The sequence below is a fragment of the Oncorhynchus mykiss genome, chromosome 21 (genome assembly GCF_013265735.2).
Source record: "Oncorhynchus mykiss isolate Arlee chromosome 21, USDA_OmykA_1.1, whole genome shotgun sequence".
Classification (NCBI taxonomy): Eukaryota; Metazoa; Chordata; class Actinopteri; order Salmoniformes; family Salmonidae; genus Oncorhynchus; species Oncorhynchus mykiss.
In genome coordinates, this window is record NC_048585.1 from 30,919,420 (window position 1) to 30,941,980 (window position 22,561).

At 47.6% G+C, this 22,561-nt stretch overlaps 1 protein-coding gene across 3 annotated transcripts in view; it reads left to right on the forward strand.

Annotated features, from left to right (window-relative positions):
- Positions 1-21,077, forward strand: part of LOC110500231 (putative adenosylhomocysteinase 3) — a 44,493-nt gene extending 23,416 nt beyond the window's left edge. For 2 of the 3 annotated variants that reach the window (XM_036957627.1, XM_036957629.1), the window contains exons 3-17: positions 1,672-1,815; positions 7,800-7,900; positions 8,131-8,233; positions 8,422-8,516; positions 8,654-8,760; positions 8,983-9,099; positions 9,272-9,335; positions 10,380-10,468; positions 10,568-10,638; positions 12,951-13,045; positions 14,703-14,801; positions 16,152-16,220; positions 16,435-16,513; positions 17,358-17,478; positions 18,532-21,077. In XM_036957627.1, coding sequence (XP_036813522.1) covers positions 1,672-1,815; positions 7,800-7,900; positions 8,131-8,233; positions 8,422-8,516; positions 8,654-8,760; positions 8,983-9,099; positions 9,272-9,335; positions 10,380-10,468; positions 10,568-10,638; positions 12,951-13,045; positions 14,703-14,801; positions 16,152-16,220; positions 16,435-16,513; positions 17,358-17,478; positions 18,532-18,538 — 1,361 coding nt within the window. In that variant the 3' untranslated portion in view covers positions 18,539-21,077. Of the gene's footprint in view, positions 1-1,671; positions 1,816-7,799; positions 7,901-8,130; positions 8,234-8,421; positions 8,517-8,653; positions 8,761-8,982; positions 9,100-9,271; positions 9,336-10,379; positions 10,469-10,567; positions 10,639-12,950; positions 13,046-14,702; positions 14,802-16,151; positions 16,221-16,434; positions 16,514-17,357; positions 17,483-18,531 lie in introns of those variants that run through there. The other variant, XM_036957628.1, reaches the window with a different exon arrangement.
- The last annotated feature ends 1,484 nt before the right edge of the window (positions 21,078-22,561 follow it).

Genomic DNA, 22,561 nt, shown 5'->3' on the forward strand with positions numbered 1-22,561 from the left:
ACACACACACACACACACACCATGTCCTTGTGAAAGTTTGAGATCAGTTGTTTTTTTCTTCTGGCAGGCAGGCCAGTGTAAGCCGGATTTAAGGTTGTGGGTCCATAAAAGAGAGGGGGGAGAGAGAAAGGTGGAGGCACTATACGTGTTGTCCTGGTCACCTGCTTATCCCACTCCTGGTTGGTCCCAGGGCTCCTAGAGGCCCCTTTCAAGAGCGGGGGGAGAGAAAAAAGGGAAGGGGAAGGGGAGGGAGAAAGAGGAGAGGTGATATTTTCCACTGAAGCGCTGGGATGGTTTGTAGTAGGATGGAGGGGCCTGTCAGTCCTGCGTGTCATAAAAAGGGCGTGACCCTTGCTTTACAACCAGAGTTAATCTGGCGGGGTGACGTTCAGTGTTGTGAACATGTTTGTCAGGAGTGAAGTGTGAAAGACGTAGTGTGAAGTACGACTTCCCTGGCATCCCCTACGTGGCCTCTCATTCTTCCACTTGTGATGTCACTCACAGCCTACCTGTCTGTCCCTCGTCTTTTTGAATGTCACGCACAGACACTCACCGGCCGCTTCACCCAAATACCTCAAGTTCACTCTCCCTCCTTTCTTCTTTGTCCTCTCACTGTACCTCGTTGCATTCTGTCGTCCCCCCCCCCCACCCACCCACTCTCAACCCTTTCTCCTCCGCTGGGCTACTCTTTCTCTCCCTCTCTTTCCCGATCCCCTCTACTGTGATCCTCAGCTCTGTGGTTGCTGTCATTATTCCCACAGAAAGAGTCAACAGTCCGAGTCCTGACTGTCCCCGCTGACCATTCTGTCTCTTGCTCTTTCTTTTCCCCTCTCTCTCTCTCTCTCCTGTTCACATACATGCTCTCTGTCCCAGCCCTGGGCCTTGAGTGCGCACACACACTGTGGGAGAGCTGTTGTTCGTCTTAAGGCGTCCACATGCTTCCCACCTGAAACAGTTTGTAGATATATTATGACGTTTTTGATCTTCAGCAATGGTTTTTGTTTTTTCGGGCGTTCGTTAGCCGACGTCTACACCTCTTCGTCAGTGATTGGTCAACAGTAGGGATTCTTCAATGAAGTGTGGTCATTCAACGAGATACGACTCGTTTTCTTGCACTTTTTCTTCACTTGAGAAATATTGCGTCCAGCCTAAAGTTAGATGTCAAACTGCCCGACTAAGATATCCTTGGCAAAAAGGTCCAAATTAATGACAGATTTCTTGAATTGTTAGATTCATTCTGACAATTTTAATTCTGGCTACAGCATCTCAAGATGGACAAACGGTACCACTGTCGCTATTTTCTTGTTTTTTTTAAGGGAGTATGCGAGGCACGGACGTTCACTTCACCTAGCCGAGTTCTGCTAGGATCAAACCCAACCGAGTATGTAGATGCCCAGGCTCTTCTGGTTTATACTGCCCTGGGGTTCAGTCCCTAGATATATCTTGTAATGTGAGATATGCCGTTGTTTTGGACATCAGAGTAGATTGTGGTCTAGTGTGTGGTCATGTCACATGTTGTTGGTTTAATGTCTATATCCTGAGGGCATGTTGAATGTGCATTTTAGTGTGTGTGTGCAGCTTGAGTGCTGCTGTTGAGTGTGTGTAGATGTGCTGTTGCGTGCGTGTCCTGTCCTCTGACCCCTCTCTTCTCTGTCCTGCTCCCTCTTTTAGCTGCGTCGTACACAGACAGCTCTGATGACGAGACTTCTCCTCGGGACAAGCAGCAGAAGAACTCCAAGGGCAACGGAGACTTCTGCATCAAGAACATCAAGCAGGCCGACTTCGGACGCAGGGAGATCGAGATCGCGGAGCAAGGTGGGCTAGGGATGATGTGTGGCAAGGTGGGCTAGGGACGATGTGTGGCAAGGTGGGCTAGGGACGATGTGTGGCAAGGTGGGCTAGGGATGATGTGTGGCAAGGTGGGCTAGGAATGATGTGTGGCAAGGTGGGCTAGGAATGATGTGTGGCAAGGTGGGCTAGGGATGATGTGTGGCAAGGTGGGCTAGGGACGATGTGTGGCAAGGTGGGCTAGGGACGATGTGTGGCAAGGTGGGCTAGGGACGATGTGTGGCAAGGTGGGCTAGGGACGATGTGTGGCAAGGTGGGCTAGGGACGATGTGTGGCAAGGTGGGCTAGGGACGATGTGTGGCAAGGTGGGCTAGGGACGATGTGTGGCAAGGTGGGCTAGGGACGATGTGTGGCAAGGTGGGCTAGGGACGATGTGTGGCAAGGTGGGCTAGGGACGATGTGTGGCAAGGTGGGCTAGGGACGATGTGTGGCAAGGTGGGCTAGGGACGATGTGTGGCAAGGTGGGCTAGGGACGATGTGTGGCAAGGTGGGCTAGGGACGATGTGTGGCAAGGTGGGCTAGGGACGATGTGTGGCAAGGTGGGCTAGGGACGATGTGTGTGTGTGTGTGTGTGTGTGTGTGTGTGTGTGTGGGAGAGAGAGAGAGGGATTCTCTGATGGTGTGATTACGTGTGTGTTGGATGTGTGTGCCTTGCTGACAGGCCATCTCCCCTAGGGCTGTTTGCTTAGTGGCCGTATGTTCCCAGCCTGTGAGATAAACAGCAGGGGGCCGCCTGCCTCTCCCACTAATACCCAATCAAGCACGCTGTGATGGGACACTCCATCCTCTGCTGAAACCCAACAGGACACACCACTGACCACTCAGTCCCCAGTGTCTGTACTGCACCACTGACCACCCACAGTCCCCCGTGTTTGTACTGCACCACCGACCACCCACAGTCCCCCGTGTTTGTACTGCACCACTGACCACCCACAGTCCCACGTGTCTGTACTGCACCACTGACCACCCACAGTCCCACGTGTCTGTACTGCACCACTGACCACCCACAGCCCCACGTGTCTGTACTGCACCACTGACCACCCACAGCCCCCCGTGTCTGTACTGCACCACCGACCACCCACAGCCCCCGTGTCTATACTACACCACTGACTACCCACAGTCCCACGTGTCTGTACTGCACCACTGACCACCCACAGTCCCCCGTGTCTGTACTGCACCACTGACCACCCACAGTCCCCCGTGTCTGTACTGCACCACTGACCACCCACAGTCTCCCGTGTCTGTACTGCACCACTGACCACCCACAGTCCCCCGTGTCTGTACTGCACCACTGACCACCCACAGTCTCCCGTGTCTGTACTGCACCACTGACCACCCACAGTCCCCCGTGTCTGTACTGCACCACTGACCACCCACAGTCTCCCGTGTCTGTACTGCACCACTGACCACCCACAGTCCCCAGTGTCTGTACTGCACCACTGACCACCCACAGTCCCCCGTGTCTGTACTGCACCACTGACCACCCACAGTCTCCCGTGTCTGTACTGCACCACTGACCACCCACAGTCCCCCGTGTCTGTACTGCACCACTGACCACCCACAGTCCCCCGTGTCTGTACTGCACCACTGACCACCCACAGTCTCCCGTGTCTGTACTGCACCACTGACCACCCACAGTCCCCTGTGTCTGTACTGCACCACTGACCACCCACAGTCCCCCGTGTCTGTACTGCACCACTGACCACCCACAGTCTCCCGTGTCTGTACTGCACCACTGACCACCCACAGTCTCCCGTGTCTGTACTACACCACTGACTACCCACAGCCCCCGTGTCTATACTACACCACTGACCACCCACAATCCCACGTGTCTGTACTGCACCACTGACCATCCAGTCTCCCATGTCTGTACTGCACCACTGACCATCCACAGTCTCCCGTGTCTGTACTGCACCACTGACCATCCACAGTCTCCCGTGTCTGTACTGCACCACTGACCACCCACAGTCTCCCGTGTCTGTACTGCACCACTGACCACCCACAGTCTCCCGTGTCTGTACTGCACCACTGACCACCCACAGTCTCCCGTGTCTGTACTGCACCACTGACCACCCACAGTCTCCCGTGTCTGTACTGCACCACTGACCACCCACAGTCTCCCGTGTCTGTACTGCACCACTGACCACCCACAGTCTCCCGTGTCTGTACTGCACCACTGACCACCCACAGTCTCCCGTGTCTGTACTGCACCACTGACCACCCACAGTCCCCCGTGTCTGTACTGCACCACTGACCACCCACAGTCCCCCGTGTCTGTACTGCACCACTGACCACCCACAGTCTCCCGTGTCTGTACTGCACCACTGACCACCCACAGTCCCCAGTGTCTGTACTGCACCACTGACCACCCACAGTCCCCCGTGTCTGTACTGCACCACTGACCACCCACAGTCCCCCGTGTCTGTACTGCACCACTGACCACCCACAGTCCCCCGTGTCTGTACTGCACCACTGACCACCCACAGTCTCCCGTGTCTGTACTGCACCACTGACCACCCACAGTCTCCCGTGTCTGTACTGCACCACTGACCACCCACAGTCCCCCGTGTCTGTACTGCACCACTGACCACCCACAGTCCCCCGTGTCTGTACTGCACCACTGACCACCCACAGTCTCCCATGTCTGTACTGCACCACTGACCACCCACAGTCCCCCGTGTCTGTACTGCACCACTGACCACCCACAGTCTCCCGTGTCTGTACTGCACCACTGACCACCCACAGTCTCCCGTGTCTGTACTACACCACTGACTACCCACAGCCCCCGTGTCTATACTACACCACTGACCACCCACAATCCCACGTGTCTGTACTGCACCACTGACCATCCACAGTCTCCCATGTCTGTACTGCACCACTGACCATCCACAGTCTCCCGTGTCTGTACTGCACCACTGACCATCCACAGTCTCCCGTGTCTGTACTGCACCACTGAAGCTGTAAAGTCTGAAAGTAACATTTTGCTTGTTTGCAATGTACAGCCTTTTAAATGTATGGTGTTTAAATGTATGGTGTTTAAATGTATGGTGTTTAAATGTGGTGCCAAACATTGGGATGCAGGGAGGATGAGTGCAATCTAGATGGTCGATGTGTCAGCAGTGGGCACAGAAAATGACATATTTGACTGTTTCAATCAGAGAGGACTTAATTTGATCCATGTGAACGCACAGAGCCTGCTGCCGACATGGGTCAATTGAGGACAATGAGGTTGAGCTACCAGGTTATAGCGCTCCATAGACTAAACTGAAACGGTGGCGGTGGTGTGTGTGTGTGTGTGTGTGTGTGTGTTTTTACTTGGAATGATATGCATTTTAACCCTCGCTCAGATCTGAAAATGGATGGTCTTGAGATTGCATGAGTAGATAAACACCTTCCTAAATGTTGTCCTGTACTTGTCGGTGTGTGCGATCGGCCTCCTAAGCAGAATAATTTATAGGATTTACTATAATCGAATTGCTGTGATCTTAGACCTCGTAAGGAAATAGGATCGCTACCTGGCCAAATTCAGAAGGACAAATCTACAACAAGATTATGACGGTTAACTGTAGAAACCAGGCAAAATGGAAAAGGCCATATCCCAACATTATATAGACGGCGTTAATGACGACTTACATCAGCCTCGTAAACTGTGGAACTTTTTAAAGGGCATTAGTTCAAAAGCTCCCCATAAGGTAAAATCCTGTAGTATTGGCCTGGATATTAATGAGGTTTTATGCTATGACTGCCAGAGGTTGCAAATTATTTAAACTTTTTTTTAAATATTTTTTTTTAAAACAACAATAGCCTCATCTCTGGTTAAGAAGTTACCCTATCTGCTCTGGACACTGGCCAGTCTTTCATCAACAACTTTTACCCTAGCAAAGCTATCACAAATGAACAATCTACTATGCTTAATGAGCACAAACAAAGCAACTGGGCTTGGATAACCTTTCCTGCAAGATTCATAAAGGATAGTACTTGTCACTGCTAGAATGATACCGCTTATTGTAATCCTTTTCGATTGGTAGTTGTGCATTTCCTAACCATCTCAAAACAGCCCAGGTGGTTCCACTCTCCACAAGAAGAGCAGTAAAACAAATATAGGAAACCGCCTCATCCAAAGTTGTTGAGAGAGATTCGTTTTTAATCAACTTGAAGGATACCCTCTTGAGCACAAACTTTATGAACTACAATCTGGCTTTAGAACAGCTCATTCCACTGATACTTGCCGTATCCACTTCTTTTTTTGTTTGGACCACATTAAGAAGGAAAGTGAAAAGGGGAACTATACAGGTATGGTCATGTTAGACTCGCAGAAAGTTTGACACTGTGGACACATTCTCCTGGTGAAACTGAAGTGCATGGGTCTAAATGATGTAGCAGGGAATTGGTTTTGGTCTTATCTGACCAACAGAATACAAGTATGTGATGTTCTGTCAGAGGCCAAATAAATAACCTGTGGCGTACAACAGGGATCAATCCTAGGGCCTCTCTTATTTCTTATATATGTTAATGATATGCCAGGTACAGTAAAGTGCAAACTCTTGCTTTATGCTGATGATTCAGACATACTGGTATCAGGAAAGGATACAGTTTACATAGAGGGGACCCTGAGTAAGGAATTGCATTTTGTTAGATATTGGTTGTCTGACAACAAATTGTCACTACATTTGGGAAAAACTGAGGTTGCTTAGGGCTGACAAGATAACAGTAAACTGTGCAGGCAAGGAGATTGAATCTAAAACACGTATCTTATCTTGGTGTGTCCCTAGATCAATCCCTTTCTGGAGACCTGATTGATGCTAAATAATTTCTAAAATGGCAAACATTGATTTTTTTTTATATGTTTATCTTAACACTAGATATTTTAACATTAAAGTTAAGAAACTGCTTGTCTCGACCTCGATTCAGTGTCATTTTGATTAGGCTATCAAAAAGCTGAAAGAGAGAATGCAGGTCATGCAAAATAATGTTATCAGGTATATGCCGAATGTCCCCTCTAGGACCCACGTGGGGTACAGGAGTTCTGGGAGGTGGGCTTGTTGCCTTTGGAGTCCAGTGTGGACCAACTTAATCATATGTTTGACATCCTAAATGACCGTACCCCAGGTTACAAGAAACCCCACATTGATATGGTCTATAACCAGCACAGTCACAATACCAGAGCTAGTGACATGTCTTGTGAAATCCCAAGAGTAAACAGTACTGTGAGAAGCACATTTTTCTATACAGGCATTTGTCTATGGAATAGCCTTCCCTTGGAGGTAAAGAAAAATAGCTTTAAAAAGCAGTGTTTTTCATTTGGACAAGGCCGTCTAAGTAAGGGAAACCACTCCACTGCCCCGTGTGCCCCCTACTGCTGAGCAGGTGTATTTATGTGAGGGATCGGTATGATGTGCAATTAGATTGTTTTAATGTGAAATGAATATGGTTAATTTTTTTATATGGTTGACACAGCCCTGGCTCGGTGGGCCTCATCACACAGCCCTGGCTCGGTGGGCCTCATCACACAGCCCTGGCTCGGTGGGCCTCATCACACAGCCCTGGCTCGGTGGGCCTCATTACACAGCCCTGGCTCGGTGGGCCTCATCACACAGCCCTGGCTCGGTGGGTCTCATTACACAGCCCTGGCTCGGTGGGCCTCATTACACAGCTCTGGCTCGGTGGGCCTCATCACACAGCCCTGGCTCGGTGGGCCTCATCACACATGGCTCGAGCTCTGAATGTCTGGGTGACAGACTATAGGCAGCGCAACAGAAGGATTCCCAAAGAATGTTGGCCAGCTAACTTTCATTAACCACTCTTTAACCATTTAGAATTTTTTTGTCATTTTAAAGATTTTTCAGAGAAGGATGCCTTTTTGAAGTTTTGAAACAGGACCAATGTTTTTTTTAGTTGTTGGAATGTTGGGTCTAAAATAACCTGTCGGTTGCTTTGTCTCCTCCACACAGAGATGCCAGCCCTCATGGCCCTGAGGAAGAGAGCCCAGGGAGAGAAGCCGCTGGCTGGGGCCAAAGTAGTGGGCTGCACCCACATCACAGCTCAGACAGCCGTGAGTTACACACACACACACACGCACACACACGCCACCATCCACCGCTCAGTCCACTGTGAGTCTGCCTCTTCTGCTCAGAGAACCACAACTCACAGCCATACTGAATGGCACTCGTCTTAAGCCAGCTTCACGCATCTCTTAGCCGCAGGACTTTGCTTTGAACACAAACGTCTCTGTTGGCTGTGTCCTTAACTGAGCGCGCGGTCTGGTCTGTGTGTGTCGTGCAGGTGTTGATGGAGACGCTGTCTGCCCTGGGGGCTCAGTGCAGGTGGGCTGCCTGTAACATCTACTCCACTCAGAATGAGGTGGCAGCTGCTCTGGCCGAGGGAGGTGAGTGTGAACAGGGCTGCTTCATTTGAGCGTCTGTGTCGTGTGGGAGCTCTTTCTCTGTCGCGACCGCCGGCTCTCTGTGCCCATCAATTCAATGGTAGGATATTCCTAATAACATGCTGCATTGCTCCATTTCTCTTACTCTTCTCTTACTTTCTCTATTTCTCATATTTTCGATTCTCTCCCAGGGTTCTCTGTGTTCGCGTGGAAGGGCGAGTCGGAGGATGACTTCTGGTGGTGCATCGACCGCTGCGTCAACCTAGAGGGCTGGCAACCTAACATGGTACGTGTCTGTCTTGTCTCCCTCAATCACTCCCGTCTCTCAGTAACGGACTGGCACCCGGACTTTGTTACGGCGTAAACGGCGTCAGTCCTTTATCCCGATCAGTTAGAGAGACGCGTTGTTGTCTCCTGCTCCAGATCCTAGATGACGGCGGAGACCTGACCCACTGGATCTATAAGAAATACCCCAACATGTTCAAGAAGATCAAGGGAATCGTGGAGGAGAGCGTCACTGGAGTACACCGGTGGGTGGATCACTGCTAACCACACTGCTTCATTATTAGTTGACTCATTGTCTAGACTGAGGAAAAACAGTATTTTGCCAGTAAGCTTCTTCCCCCTTTGTCAGGGGTTTGTTTTGAAGCAAGTGGTCCATCTTCTATGGCCATGTCTCCATCTAGTGGCCATAACGGGTAGTGTCAGGGTTTTACTGGTAATGACTCCCCCCCCCTTATTGCTGTGAATAGGTTGTACCAGCTGTCCAAGGCGGGGAAGCTGTGTGTCCCGGCCATGAATGTCAACGACTCTGTGACCAAGCAGAAGTTTGACAACCTCTACTGCTGCAGGGAGTCCATCCTGGACGGGTAGGACAACTCCGGCATGCCTGTTCAAAGCAGAAAGCCAGAGGAAGATCACGTCGTTGTCGTCACACATAATTGTCTTTGGGCGCTTGACGGCCCGGGAGTCTACGGACGACTTAAACATGTTGTCATGCTAACTTTTTTTTGTGTGTGTGTTTCTTCGCTCTCCCTCCAGTCTGAAGAGGACCACTGATGTAATGTTTGGGGGGAAACAGGTGGTTGTGTGTGGATATGGAGAGGTAAGAGTGTCTTACCCTCTGTGTATTAGTGATGGGGGGGGGGGGGTTTCGATAGTTGCATTTCGCTACATTATTTGTGGACAGTATTATATTGATATTTGTATCGATACAATGTTTTTTACTACTGTAGGTAGCATTAGCTGTGCTTGCACCAAAACTCTGCTATTTTTCCTCCATCTTCAGACCTTTTATTTCCCTGACTGATCAACACTAGCTTTCTCATTTGTTTGGAACATAACATCGCAACACATAAAGTGTCTCCACAACATTGTATCATGAGGTCCCTGGCAATTCCCAGCCCTTCTGTATTTTTTACAATTTGATTTATTTTTCTACCTTTAACTAGGCAAGTCCGTTAAGAACAAATTCTTATTTTCAATGACTGCCTAGGAACAGAAGGTTAACTGCCTTGTTCATGGGCAGAACGACAGATTTTTACCTTGTCAGCTCGGATTCGATCTTGCAACCTTTCGGTTACTAGTCCAACACTCTAACCACTAGGCTACCTGCCGCCCCAAAGGGTACTTTTTGTAACCCTAATTTTACCAGGTAAGTTGACTGAGAACACATTTCTCATTTACAGCAACGACCTGGGGGGAAAGTGAGAGGGGATGAATGAGCCAATTGGGAGTTGGGGATGATTAGGTGGCCATGATGGAATGATGGCCATATTGGGAATTGAGCCAGAACACCGGGTTTAATACCCCTATTCTTACGATAAGTACCATGGGGTCTTGAGTGACCACAGAGAGTCAGGACGCCCTTCTTCTTTTTTTTATGTCCCACCCGAAAGACAGGACCCTACAAAGGGAAATGTACCCAATGCCTCCTACTGGCCCGTCAAACCCATTTCCAGTAGCATCCAGGGACCGACCAGGACCAATCCTGTTTAGCTTCAGAGGCAAGCCAGCAGTGGGATGCTGCTGGCGATCTAAACCTATTATATCAACATGGACCACCAGAGGAACCTATTTACCATCCATGTCTATAGTAGAGCCTCCATCAGTCCTATGCCCATGTGTGTTTTTATTTGCGTATCCATAGGTGGGGAAGGGTTGCTGTGCTGCTCTCAAGGCCATGGGCTCCATCGTGTACGTCACAGAGATCGACCCCATCTGTGCCTTGCAGGCCTGGTGAGTTCAACCAATCGGAGCCTGGTACGTGAACTAATCGGCCAATGGCAGCAGGGTGAACGAGGAAGTAACGCGTTTTTTCTTTCCGTCCCCGTTCAGCATGGATGGCTTCAGACTGGTGAAGCTGAATGAGGTGATCAGACAAGTGGACATTGTCATCACTTGCACAGGTGAACAACTCTCCCTTGTCCCCTCGGTCAGCACTAGATGGCCACGTTCGAGCATATAAGTGGCAATAGTGTCAAAACTAATAACCAAGTGTAAGTACATGCGCCTGTTGGAGTTTAAGTCAGGGTTAGGGTTTAGATTTCTTTGTAAAGTCAATTTTTGTGGTTAAAAAACACTGTACTCCCATCCTTTCCAGCATGGGCATAGCAACAGCAACCACCTTCTCCCTACAGCTTTACTGCTTGGCTAATTCAGCCTGCACCACTCTATTCTCACACAGACACACACACACACTTCCCTCAGCAGCCTCAGTGACTAGGCAGTAGGGTATAGGCCAGCGGTCACCAACCGGTCGATCGCAGTCTCCAAGGCATTTCTAGTCGATCACCAAACATTTCTGTCAAAAAAACAACAATGATAAATCCTTGCGTACCTATTTTTTTGTTTAGAGCTGTTGTGCGCTTGATTCAGCAGCCCTAGCGCTGCTGAAAAGTGTTCCCGTTCCGAACCATTTCATGTGTCTGAAGGCAGGCCCATAGAGCAAATCAAGTTCACCTATAGGCCTTCCGCTGGCCAATCAGAGAGCTCAGATCAGTGTCTGCACAGTTTCCTCGTCGCCACAGGCTGTAAAAAGAAGCCTCGAACGCACAGCAAGGTTGATACTGTGAGATTTCTTCACTTTTTTTAGAACCATGACTAGAGAGAGACAACGAATACAGCGAAGAGCTGCTGTTTGTATGAGTTTTATGTTTGTTGTTATTCAGTACTGTCAACACTTTATTCAACACTTTTCTAAGCTATGAAATGAGCGTTCTCCCTACTCCCACTCGCGCTACATCCAGCACTGCAGCGGCAGTGAATGGGTATCGCGAAGTGTTTCCATACGCCTGTGTTAGCGCCTTTATTGTTTTTAATATCGAGGAATATTTCACTTTCTCTGGTCATATGAGCAACAACATGATTTGGTGCACGAGGCAGACATAATGCAGTGCGACTTGAGTTTCGCCATCAGCTGGTAGACTGTGTCCCCCTTTTTCAAATCGAATTTTATTTGTCACATGCGCCAAATACAACAGGTGTAGTAGACCTTACAGTGAAATGCTTACTTACATGCCCTTAAAACAACAATGCAGTTTTAAGAAAATACCTGAAATAAAAGTAGCAAATAATTAGAGCAGCAGTAAAATAACAATAGCAAGGCTATATACAGGGGGCACCGGTTAGTTGAGGTTTGTGAGGTAATATGTACATGTAGATAGTTATTACAGTGACTATTCATAGATAATAACAGAGTAGCAGCAGCGTAGAAGGGGGGCGGGCAATGCAAATTGTCTGGGTAGCTATTTGATTAGATGTTCAGGAGTCTAATGGCTTGGGGGTAGTCGGGTGAGAGGCAGCCTCACCTCTGCTCCTTCCCTACCCTCAGACTAACCATCAGATGCAGACCATCAGTCCAGTAATTAAGCTAATTATTATACTCACTCCACTCTGTCTCACAAGTAATACAACAAATGATCTAGTACCATTGCGATCATACCAGAGAAGAACAACATTGGCTGGGCAATTCAAGCATAGCCAATATGCACTGATAATGTATTGGGCCTATAGCCAACTACAGACATCATTGCTACAGAACTGTTTTGAATTGGATAATGTTGCATAGGCTTACTTTTTTTAAAGTCATGTTAAAAAAAATAAAGTGATCTTAACTCAAAAGATGTTGGTGACCACTGGTGTAGACATTACAGGAGTCGCCTCAATCACTCCGACCTGGCAGCCACGTGCGTAGCCAGCCGGTCAGTGCTCCACATTCAGATTCAATCAGAGTGAAGAGTTAATTGGGACAGACTGCAATACCTCCCTCGTCTATTAAGCCCGTCGACAGGCTGCCGTCCTCGTCAACGTTAATTGAAAAAGGACAGACAACCGTAATCACTCGTGCAAATGTGTGTGCACACAGACCTGCACGTTCACACACTCCGACTTCGAGGCACGCGATGCCATTCAGACACTTATTCATACTGTAGGTCTATGTGGAAAGGGGATGTGGAGCCCAATGGTGCATTTTGACTAGATTGATTTTAAAGAAAAAATCTATTGCAGGAGATTTATTCCTAGCATCATTTACATAATTCGTTTTTGAAGTCGTTATAAACGTCATTCAGCATGTATCGGCCCGGCAAGAGGTATTGGTAGTATTCACCTCTCTCCTCTGTCCACGTGATTTTCTCTGACGTTTCAGTGTACAGTAGTGAACATGATGTTTGAGAGTGTAATATCGATGGCACGTTTAATGACGGCCCCTCTACTTCAGGTAATAAGAACGTGGTGGTGAGAGAATACTTGGACCGTATGAAGAACGGCTGTATTGTCTGTAACATGGGACACTCAAACACCGAGATCGACGTGGTGAGTGGAGTGTGTGTATTGGTGGGAGATGAGGGGGGGGGGGATTGTATGTACGTGTGTGGGTGTGATACTGTGACAGCTTGACTGATCGTGTGGGCGGAAGACACTGCTGTCACCAATGCTTGTCACGTTATTGTCACTGTGGGGGAAGCTGTGATACGACAACACGCCCCTGACCTGACGTTGTTATAGTTATGGGTTGGCTCGCTGTGGCTTATGCCTGTCAGTTGTTATCACTGTTAAGGTGACATCCTCAGGGTCATAGTGAAACCATTTTCATAGTGACTGTTGTCATCAGGGCCTGACATGAACTTTTTTGTCCACCCACCACTGCGGCAGATTTAAAAATCTACCAGCCACTCAGATTTTTTACCAGCCAAAATAGTTTTCTTACATTATTATTATTATTTTTTAAACGGATGAGCATGCGTTGTAATGTTTCTAAAACAATACATGTATTACCACTAATAAGTGAAGTGGTATATTACTCAGTTACTTCATTTTTTGTCTTAACCAAAATACCTAAGATGAGATAAAAATGTTATGCCCCTTTAAGGGCGGGAGGTTACCGTGGCAACGAGGGCACTGAGCCATTTGGACTCGTCAGTGACTGCCTGTGATATAGAGAATCTGACTAGTAGCCGATGTCTTTGCTAGCAGTTTAAGCAAACTCAAACACTGAAAAACAACCTAGCTTGTGAACAAAACAATGTAAATAGCCACGAAACACAAGGACAAAGTCTCACTTTAGAGTCAATTTGACCAACTTTGGATTTCAAAGTGGCGCAGCGGTCTAGGGCAGTACTTGAGGCGTCACTACAGACCTGGGTTCGATCCCAGGCTGTGTTGCAGCCGGCCGTGACTGGGAGACCCATGAGGCGGCGCACAATTGGCCCAGCGTCGTCTGGGTTCGGGAAGGGTTTGGCCAGCCAGGATGTCCTTGTCCCATCACGCTCTAGTGACTCCTTGTGGTGGGCTGGGCACCTTCAAGCTGACTTTGGTCGCCAGCTGGACGGTGTTTCCTCCGACACATTGGCGCAGCTGGCTTCCGGGTTAAGCGAGCAGTGTCAAGCAAGCAGTTTGGCTTGGCAGGGTCGTGTTTCGGAGGACGCATAGCTCTCGACCTTCGTTTCTCCCAAGTCCGTAGGGGACAGCGATAGGACAAGACTGTAACTACCATTGGATATTACAAATTGGGGAGAAAAATGGTAAAAAATATAAGAAATTAAACAAATTGACCACCTTTTATACTTGATCGCACCGGTTCCAAAATGAGTCTTCAGCGCGGTGCACCCAGCTCCCCAGCCAGGCTGTGTTCCAGCATGTTGAGCGAGAAGGGATATTATTATAGGATTTGTAGTTCTTTGTGTGATTTTAGCTACCAGCTATGAAACAAAATGACAGAAATACTTTGAAAACCGCTACTGCAGCATTAGTTCAGCTGTACATGAGCTCATACTTGACTTATTTACAAATGGGATTGACATGCTTGTGGAGCCCTGACCAACCTCCAACGTGGCTGGTGAAACGGACATCTTACCCACCAATGCCAAAATCAATCCGCATTTGACGGGGTTTCATTTTAGGCCCTGGTTGTCGTAGTGAAACTGTTCTCATGGTAACTGTTTCCTGTCCGTTTTTTTGTCCTCTCCTCCAGGCGAGCCTGCGGACCCCGGAGCTAACCTGGGAGAGAGTGAGGTCACAGGTGGACCACGTCATCTGGCCCGACGGCAAGCGCATAGTGCTGCTGGCTGAGGTGATTCATCATCATCGTCACATTAGTACCGTCACGGAGAGCCTTGTATTATCTCAAATCACTGCTCAATCGCACGGGTCAATGATCTGATCTATAAATCCTCTCAACTTCCGAATAACTGGGCGTGAATAGATCCATATGTAACTGTACAACAACCCCTATCTGAGGCTGAGCCTGGTAAACAAGCAGTACATCTACACCACATTTGCCCCTCTCTCGCTCTCTCTCGCTCGCTCGCTCGCTCTCTCGCTCGGTGTGCGTGCAGCACTCCCTTTCTCTTAGCAGAGAGAGACAGAGGCACTCTGTGTGTGTGCAGCAGTCTCTGACAGAATGAAACCACCGTGAGAGCGAGCCAGACAGAAAGCCAGACAAAGCCAGGTGCTTCAGTGTGTCTGCGGTTTGATCTCCTCCAGGCTTTAATCAGAGAACAGAAACCCCCTCTCCTCTGCTGTTTGTTTGCCCCTCTCACGCTTCCCTCTTTTGACTCTATTCTCTCAGTCTTCACTCCTGGACTCTCACTTCTCCTCTACTGTCTCGAGCTGAGGGGCTTTTTCAAAGTGAAGTTGCTTTTTTGTTTGTTTGTTTTTGTTCTCCAGAGCTCACCAGTAGCTAGTGTGGGCTACCTCGGTTTCCCCCGGGCAGTGTGCATACTGGGCAGTGTGCATACTGGGCAGTGTGCATACTGGGCAGTGTGCATACTGGGCAGTGTGCATACTGGGCAGTGTGCATACTGGGCAGTGTGCATACTGGGCAGTGTGCATACTGGGCAGTGTGCATACTGGGCAGTGTGCATACTGGGCAGTGTGCATACTGGGCAGTGTGCATACTGGGCAGTGTGCATACTGGGCAGTGTGCATACCGGGCAGTGTGCATACCGGGCAGTGTGCATACCGCATAAAGTAACAGTACGCCCGTTGTGCTGTCACTGCTACTCGCAGCAAACGGGGAATTGAAACTAAAGCGCCACCAAAGACGTAATTGCTACGCACTAACACAACATGTTGCAGCTCTCTGGGGACATAATGAACATTATCGCAGGCTTTCTGTGCCACTAAGGAGCGTATGGTGGCGGTAGTAAATGGCGATCAGTTCCTCCTCCTTTGTGAACGCTGCCTCGTTAGCAGTCTGAGCCCAGTAACAGTACCAGTCCCATTTTCTCCCTCTGTTTACATCTCTCGTCTGCACCACGTCTTCTGTTATTCTGACCTTGGACTCGGCAACACTTTTTCTGACATTTTGATGATGTTGATGTCAACCACACACACACACACACACACACACACAGTATCTTATCATTGAGACGGAGCTGTAGGCAGTTTTCCCAATGTGTGTGTCTCAATCTGTCCTCAGGGTCGTCTGCTGAACCTAAGCTGCTCTACGGTCCCCACCTTTGTCCTGTCCATCACCGCCACCACTCAGGTACCGTGCGTTTTTGTGATTTGTGTGTGGGGTGGATCAGCGTCGGCGTGTGCGCCACTTCGTACAGTAATCGGAGAGATCAGGGTCCTGTCATTGCTCTGCCGCTGAGGCCAGGCCAGGCCGCGTGCGTCATGAGAGCGACCGTGGCGTTGCCTTGGTAACAGAAGTGTGTGTGTGTGAGAGATTGACATCCGGGTCTTGTTTCATACCTCAGGCCCTGGCTCTGATAGAGCTGTACAACGCCCCGGAGGGACGCTACAAACAGGATGTCTACCTGCTGCCCAAGAAGATGGGTAAGAGGCCGAGCTCTATGTCCACACACACAGACATACACCTTCATCCCTCTGTCCTCAACCCTCTGTCTCACACACACACACACACACACACACACTCCGTAATCCTTATTCGCTCAGGCCTCAGCCGAGGCAGCCAGTAGTCACCTGACAGCACCCGTCCGCCTGTCTGAACCTCTGACAAAACCCTTTTAGGGGTAAACATTGAGTTGAAAGTGGATCAGCCAGAATGCACAACCGACTCAGCTCAGCAAATGGAAGCGATTAGATTCAGTATAGGGATAGAGATGGCTAGCATGACCGTGAATATGTTTTGAAGCAGCTCTGTGCTAACTCAACCTAATCCAAGACATGGCTGCAGGGGTTATCCATGTTCTACGTCATGATCCAAAACGAACACTGGATGTTAGTATATCAGGTCGTGTTTGCGCCATTTTGTCTTTCGTTCTATTCATTTACAGTCATTGCACTGTCTGGGGAAAAATATAATCCATAGTAGAACGCATCCTACGCCAGCGCATGGCGTAAAAGCAGGGAGAATGAGAAGCAGAGGGGCAGACTGGCAGAGGCGCTCAATATAGGTCAGCCTGTCAGGCCCTGCTGCTAAGCTCACTGCACCATCACAGCCGGCGTGAGGGAGAGAACGGGACAGGAGAAGCAGCCCCAGTGTGTTCAGCTAACCCCACACAAACAAATAAATGAGTAAATAACCCACAGCCCCATGTCCCTGCTAGCTAGAGTAACTAGGCACTCTCCTCCCACTCCTTCTTTTTCTGTCTCTCTCTATCCATCTTTCTCTCTCGCTCTTCCCCCCCCCACACTCCCTCCTTCTGCATTATTCCAGATGAGTATGTGGCCAGTCTTCACCTGCCTACGTTCGATGCCCACCTCACTGAGCTGAGTGACGAGCAGGCCAAGTACCTGGGCTTGAACAAGAACGGGCCCTTCAAGCCAAACTACTACAGGTAAACATTAACTGCCTGCTAATATTGTATGTCACATACACTGAGTATACCAAACATTAGGAACACCTTCCTGCTTTTGCGTCGGGGCATGGACTCTACAAGGTATTGAAAGTGTTACACAGGGATGCTGGCCCATGTTAACTCCCACTGTTGTGTCAAGTTGGCGGGATGTCCTTTGGGTGGTGGACCATTCTTGATACACACGGCAAACTGTTGAGCGTGAACCCAGCAGCGTTGCAGTTCAAATAAAATAGATTTATAAATATCTTCTTACATCAGCTGATATCTCAAAGTGCTGTACAGAAACCCAGCCTAAAACCCCCAAACAGCAAGCAATGCAGGTGTAGAAGCACGGTGGCTAGCATGTCCGGTGAACAGGTCAGGGTTCCATAGCCGCAGGCAGAACAGTTGAAACTGAAGCAGCAGCATGGCCAGGTGGACTGGAGACAGCAAGGAGTCATCAGGCCAGGTAGTCCTGAGGCATGTCAGTTCTTGACACAAACCCGTTTGCACCTGGCACCTACTACCATACCCCGTTCGAAGGCACTTAAATCCTTTGTCTTGCCCTTTCACCCTCTGAATGGCACACATATGCAATCCATGCCAATTGCTTAAAAATCCTTCTTTAACCTGACTCCTCCCCTTCATCTACACTGCTTGAAGTGACATCAATAAGGGATCGTAGCTTTCACCTGGATTCAGCTGGTCAGCCTGGCATGGAAAGAGCAGGTGTTCTTAATGTTTTGTCTACTCTGCGTACATCTTTCGTGGTGTTATATTGCAAAGGTGTAATGTTATGAATACAGTTATCAGAGTTCTAATGAGAAATCAATCAATCAAATGTATTTATGAGGCCCTTTTTACATCAGCCGATGTCACAAAGTTCTATACAGAAACCCGGCCTAAAACCCCAAACAGCAAGCAATGCAGGTGTAGAAGCACGGTAAGACAGCGATGCTTGGTAGAGAGAGCTCCACAGTGCAAGATTGTTACATAACAGTAACTGTAACTGCAGGATTTGACATTTTGGTTTTTTTCCCTCCCCCCCCCAAGGTATTAAACCAACTCTGAAATGAAGAAAATACCGAGGCTCCAAAAATCGTACAGAACCCAGAAGAAAGGAGAGAGGAGGACGGAATAGTCACACACCTGCTTTTTACTAGAGGGGAGGAGCTGTGTGCTAATTGCTCAGAGTGGAGGGCGTGGCTTACCTGCGCTTTGGCAGTGTTTTATTTATTTCCGCTAGAATAATGTAACTCTAACCTTTTTTTTGAGCTGCTCCTGCCATCTTGCGCTCCTTAGCAAGCGTCTCCTGGAGATTTCGTCTTCTCTTAGCTACTTGTCTGTCGAGTCAGTCGTACGTAAACTCCGTTGCGAGATCTTTTTATTGTTCGTTTAAAAACTAAAGATGGGAAAAACTATTAATGAAGAAAAACAAATGTACAAACAAATCTCTGTGTGAATGAAAGATGACCTCTGAAGATTTAGTGATGGACGTGTGGTTCATGTCCTGTTGTCCGTCTTTTCCTACTCTTGATTTTTGTTTTGTTTTCAAAGATACATTGAAAGGGATTAGATGAAGAGGGGGGAGGTCATTGAGTCCAATCATATCCTGTCTTTGCTCATTTGATTCAGATTTATTCTCTGTCCTTGTTTTTAAGTACGTTTTAATGCGTTGGTTCTCCTATTCCCCCAATCAAACTGGACAGTGACAGGTGTGGGGGTCGGGGTCTTTCCCTGTGATTGGTTGGGACCTCTCTCCCGCACCTATCACTCAAACACAGTGAATCCATCTCAGCTCCCTGTACCACAGCCTCTCAATAATGAACTATGTTCTTCAGCTCCCAAACTGCTCACATGATGCCAGTGTTGAAGTTTTATGAGAAGTATTTTGCCGACCAGAGTTTATGACATCCATCCACAATGTCCGGAGCTAGATTCTCCTTTCAAAGCATTATACTGTATTATAAACTGGGTAGTTCGAGCCCTGAATGCTGAAAGCCGTGGTATATCAGACTGTATACCACCATGACAAAACATTTATTTTTACTGTTCTAATTATGTTGGTAACCAGTTTATAATAGCAATAAGGCACCTCAGGGGTTTGTGGTATATTGGAAATATACCACGGCTAAGGGCTGTGTCCAGGCACTCTGCGTTGCGTCGTACATAAGAACAGCCCTTAGCACAGGGTATATTGGCCATATACCACAAAGCCCCTCGTACCTTATTGCTTAATTAGAGGCATGACAGGTATGGGAGATCATTACAAGGGGATATATTTAGATATTTATGTAGAAATGTCGATTTTTCTATCTTTCCTCCACCCATCTAATATCTTACCTTTGAAATTAAAAATCTGTCTCGCTATAAAGATAAGCAATTAAATGTTATGATAAATGTTGGGTATGATTTATTATTCTTTTTTAAACTGTGACACAGAGACTATTTCAGTGAGATACCAAATGTACAGCAAGGCTGGTAGTAGTTTCTTTGGCCAGGTCCTCAATAGTAAGCTGCTGTACGCAAAACCTGTACAGTAATTACAGCGCTAAAACCAATTAGCCATTGCCAGGCGTTAGTTGTGATTTTAACTGCAGTGAGGCTATAGCTTTATGCCTGGATCATTACATATGCTTGTAATTAGTTGGGGACCTTACATTTCACACGTTCCAAAATGTTTCACCACTTCAGACATCAGTTTACCTCATTGTTCCAATTTATTATGCATTTATGATAAAAGGTCATAGTCACCTTTTATAAATGTCCAAGATTTGGTGTCTTCGTTAGTTTGAGTTTTTCTGTTGAGGGCCAAACTCCTCTGGTACGATTATTAGTCCGGCTTAATTTCCTCCGCGTTTTTAGATTCAACTTTGTTAGAATCCCAGCTGTTAGGGTTTTCTCCTGAACCAAAAGCCCGTTACTACAAGCCAGCTGGGAGGAGCCAGCGGGGAGGAACCAGCTTTTCTTCTCATTTTTTAAATGTATTTTTTTTACATCGTATAGAATGGACTTAAATCCTTGAGAACATACATATTGCTCCCATGTTAATTATGCCCATACTATACATTCTAAAATGCCACTGTGTTCATGTCATACTCGTGAGCTACCGTTTGTGCATTTATGCCCCCCAGCCTCCATAATAACCATCTTCCAAGTCGGAGGCCCTGTCTGTGTGACCATCCATACTGCCCATATTTCTGTTTGTCTGACTTTTTAGAACATTATCCTTGTGCTGATTATCTCATCTGTTAGAGTGGTTTATTGTGTGTGTGTGTTAGGGTCGTGTGTAGTAGGACATGGTTGCTTCGATACAGTTGTCTCAGGATCATAGCCTGTGCGTTTCCCTGGGGTGAAAGAGCATTAGTCGGTCCAATAGCTGCGTCACGTGGGCAGGGTTAACGCCAGCATCTTGTATGGTTAACTCAAAAGTATAGGAATTCCAGCATATCAACTCTTGTATTTATTGTTGTAAATCCACAGTCAGTACAAATGGAACATTTTTTTTCTCAAATTTTTAAGTTGTTTAAACAATGTTTAAATATTGCAAGTGATAATGATAGATGAGCAATAATAAATCTAATCTTAAAGAATGAAAACGTCATTGTATCAACCTTTGTCGTCTAATATACGATGTGCTGTGTTTTTATTCATTTTCATGTGTTTTCTTGAACATACCTACATGTGGATAGAAAGATTGCTGCCGATGCTTATTAATCAGACATGGTTGCATTTACACAGGCAGCCCAAGTCTGAAACTTTGCCACTAAACGCGTTTAACCGATCAAACCTGATACCAATTATTGGGCAAACGATCAGTATTGGGGCTGCCTGAGTATGCTGATTTTCCCATGGCCTTGAGGCATCTCTAGACTCCGGCTGATCTGAGAGATGAGAGGATGACTGGCTGCTGGGAGCTCAAAGAAAGATAGACATCACTTGAGAGAGGAAGAGAGGATGTTATGCCAAACAAAGTAGTATCATTGTGAACTAGGGCGTTTCACTATAGCTTGGATGATTTGATTACAAGGCGCTGGTACCAGTGTTTGGTTTTACAGGATTGGTTTAGGTTATGTTCCCACAATGTTATTTACAAGCCATGTGTCCTATAAGACGTATTACTGCGGTTGTGAAGAACACGTGCTTCTAACATTAACACGGGTTATTCAGTGACTCAACACGATAGATTCTGTCTTTAAATTATGTTCTCAGAACTCATACGTTTGGATACTTACTCTGTCACGGGGTTATAATTGGGGTATGCGCTCAGATGAAATGGATGACTGTGTTGCCAGATGACACAGTGACAGGGGGTGACACTGGGGGTGTCGAGAGCACTTGGAAGCAGCTGTTGTCGCGACTCAGTCACAGTCGTAGTGAGTGACCTAATCAGAGCGAACCCACTCTGCACCAGCACCCTGAAGCACACACACACACACACAATCAGATGTTGACTGCCTTTTATCCCGCTCATGCAACACACCCTGACTTCACTCCGTTAATGTGAAAGGTTTGACACACAAAGGTAAAAACGCAAGATTCATAATTAAACTGTTGTTTTGGTCCTTAAAAGCCACCAATATTAACCATATCAGGAAATGAAATGTGTTTGTCACATGAGCAGAATGCAAAAGGTGTAGACTTTAGTGAAATGTTTACGTATGAGCTCTTTCCCAACCATGCAGAGTTTAAAAAAGGTGCTAATAAGAAAGAGGAAATAGTAACCCAGTGAAGGTGGCCTCAAAAGAATGACATTAACACAGGTGCATTTCACATAATCATGTTTGTTTTGACCGGTGTTCTTCATCAATAAATCCCTGCATACAGTATAAACACCCTCGCACCCAACCAGCCACCATGTGTCAAGTTCACGCACGTGAAACATATGACCTTTGCGCTCTCAAACTGTACACTCCAATCAGATCACGTTAAGTGCTTTTCTCAGTCAGGGGTGTTGTTACGGAGGGGGGGGGGGCAATCTACATCAAGCAGCCCCCTGCTACAGTCACTAATCAATAATTCACTCAGGTCACTGTAGCGGTGGTGGGATGAGAATAACCGTGGAGTGGTCTAGTCTGTCGTC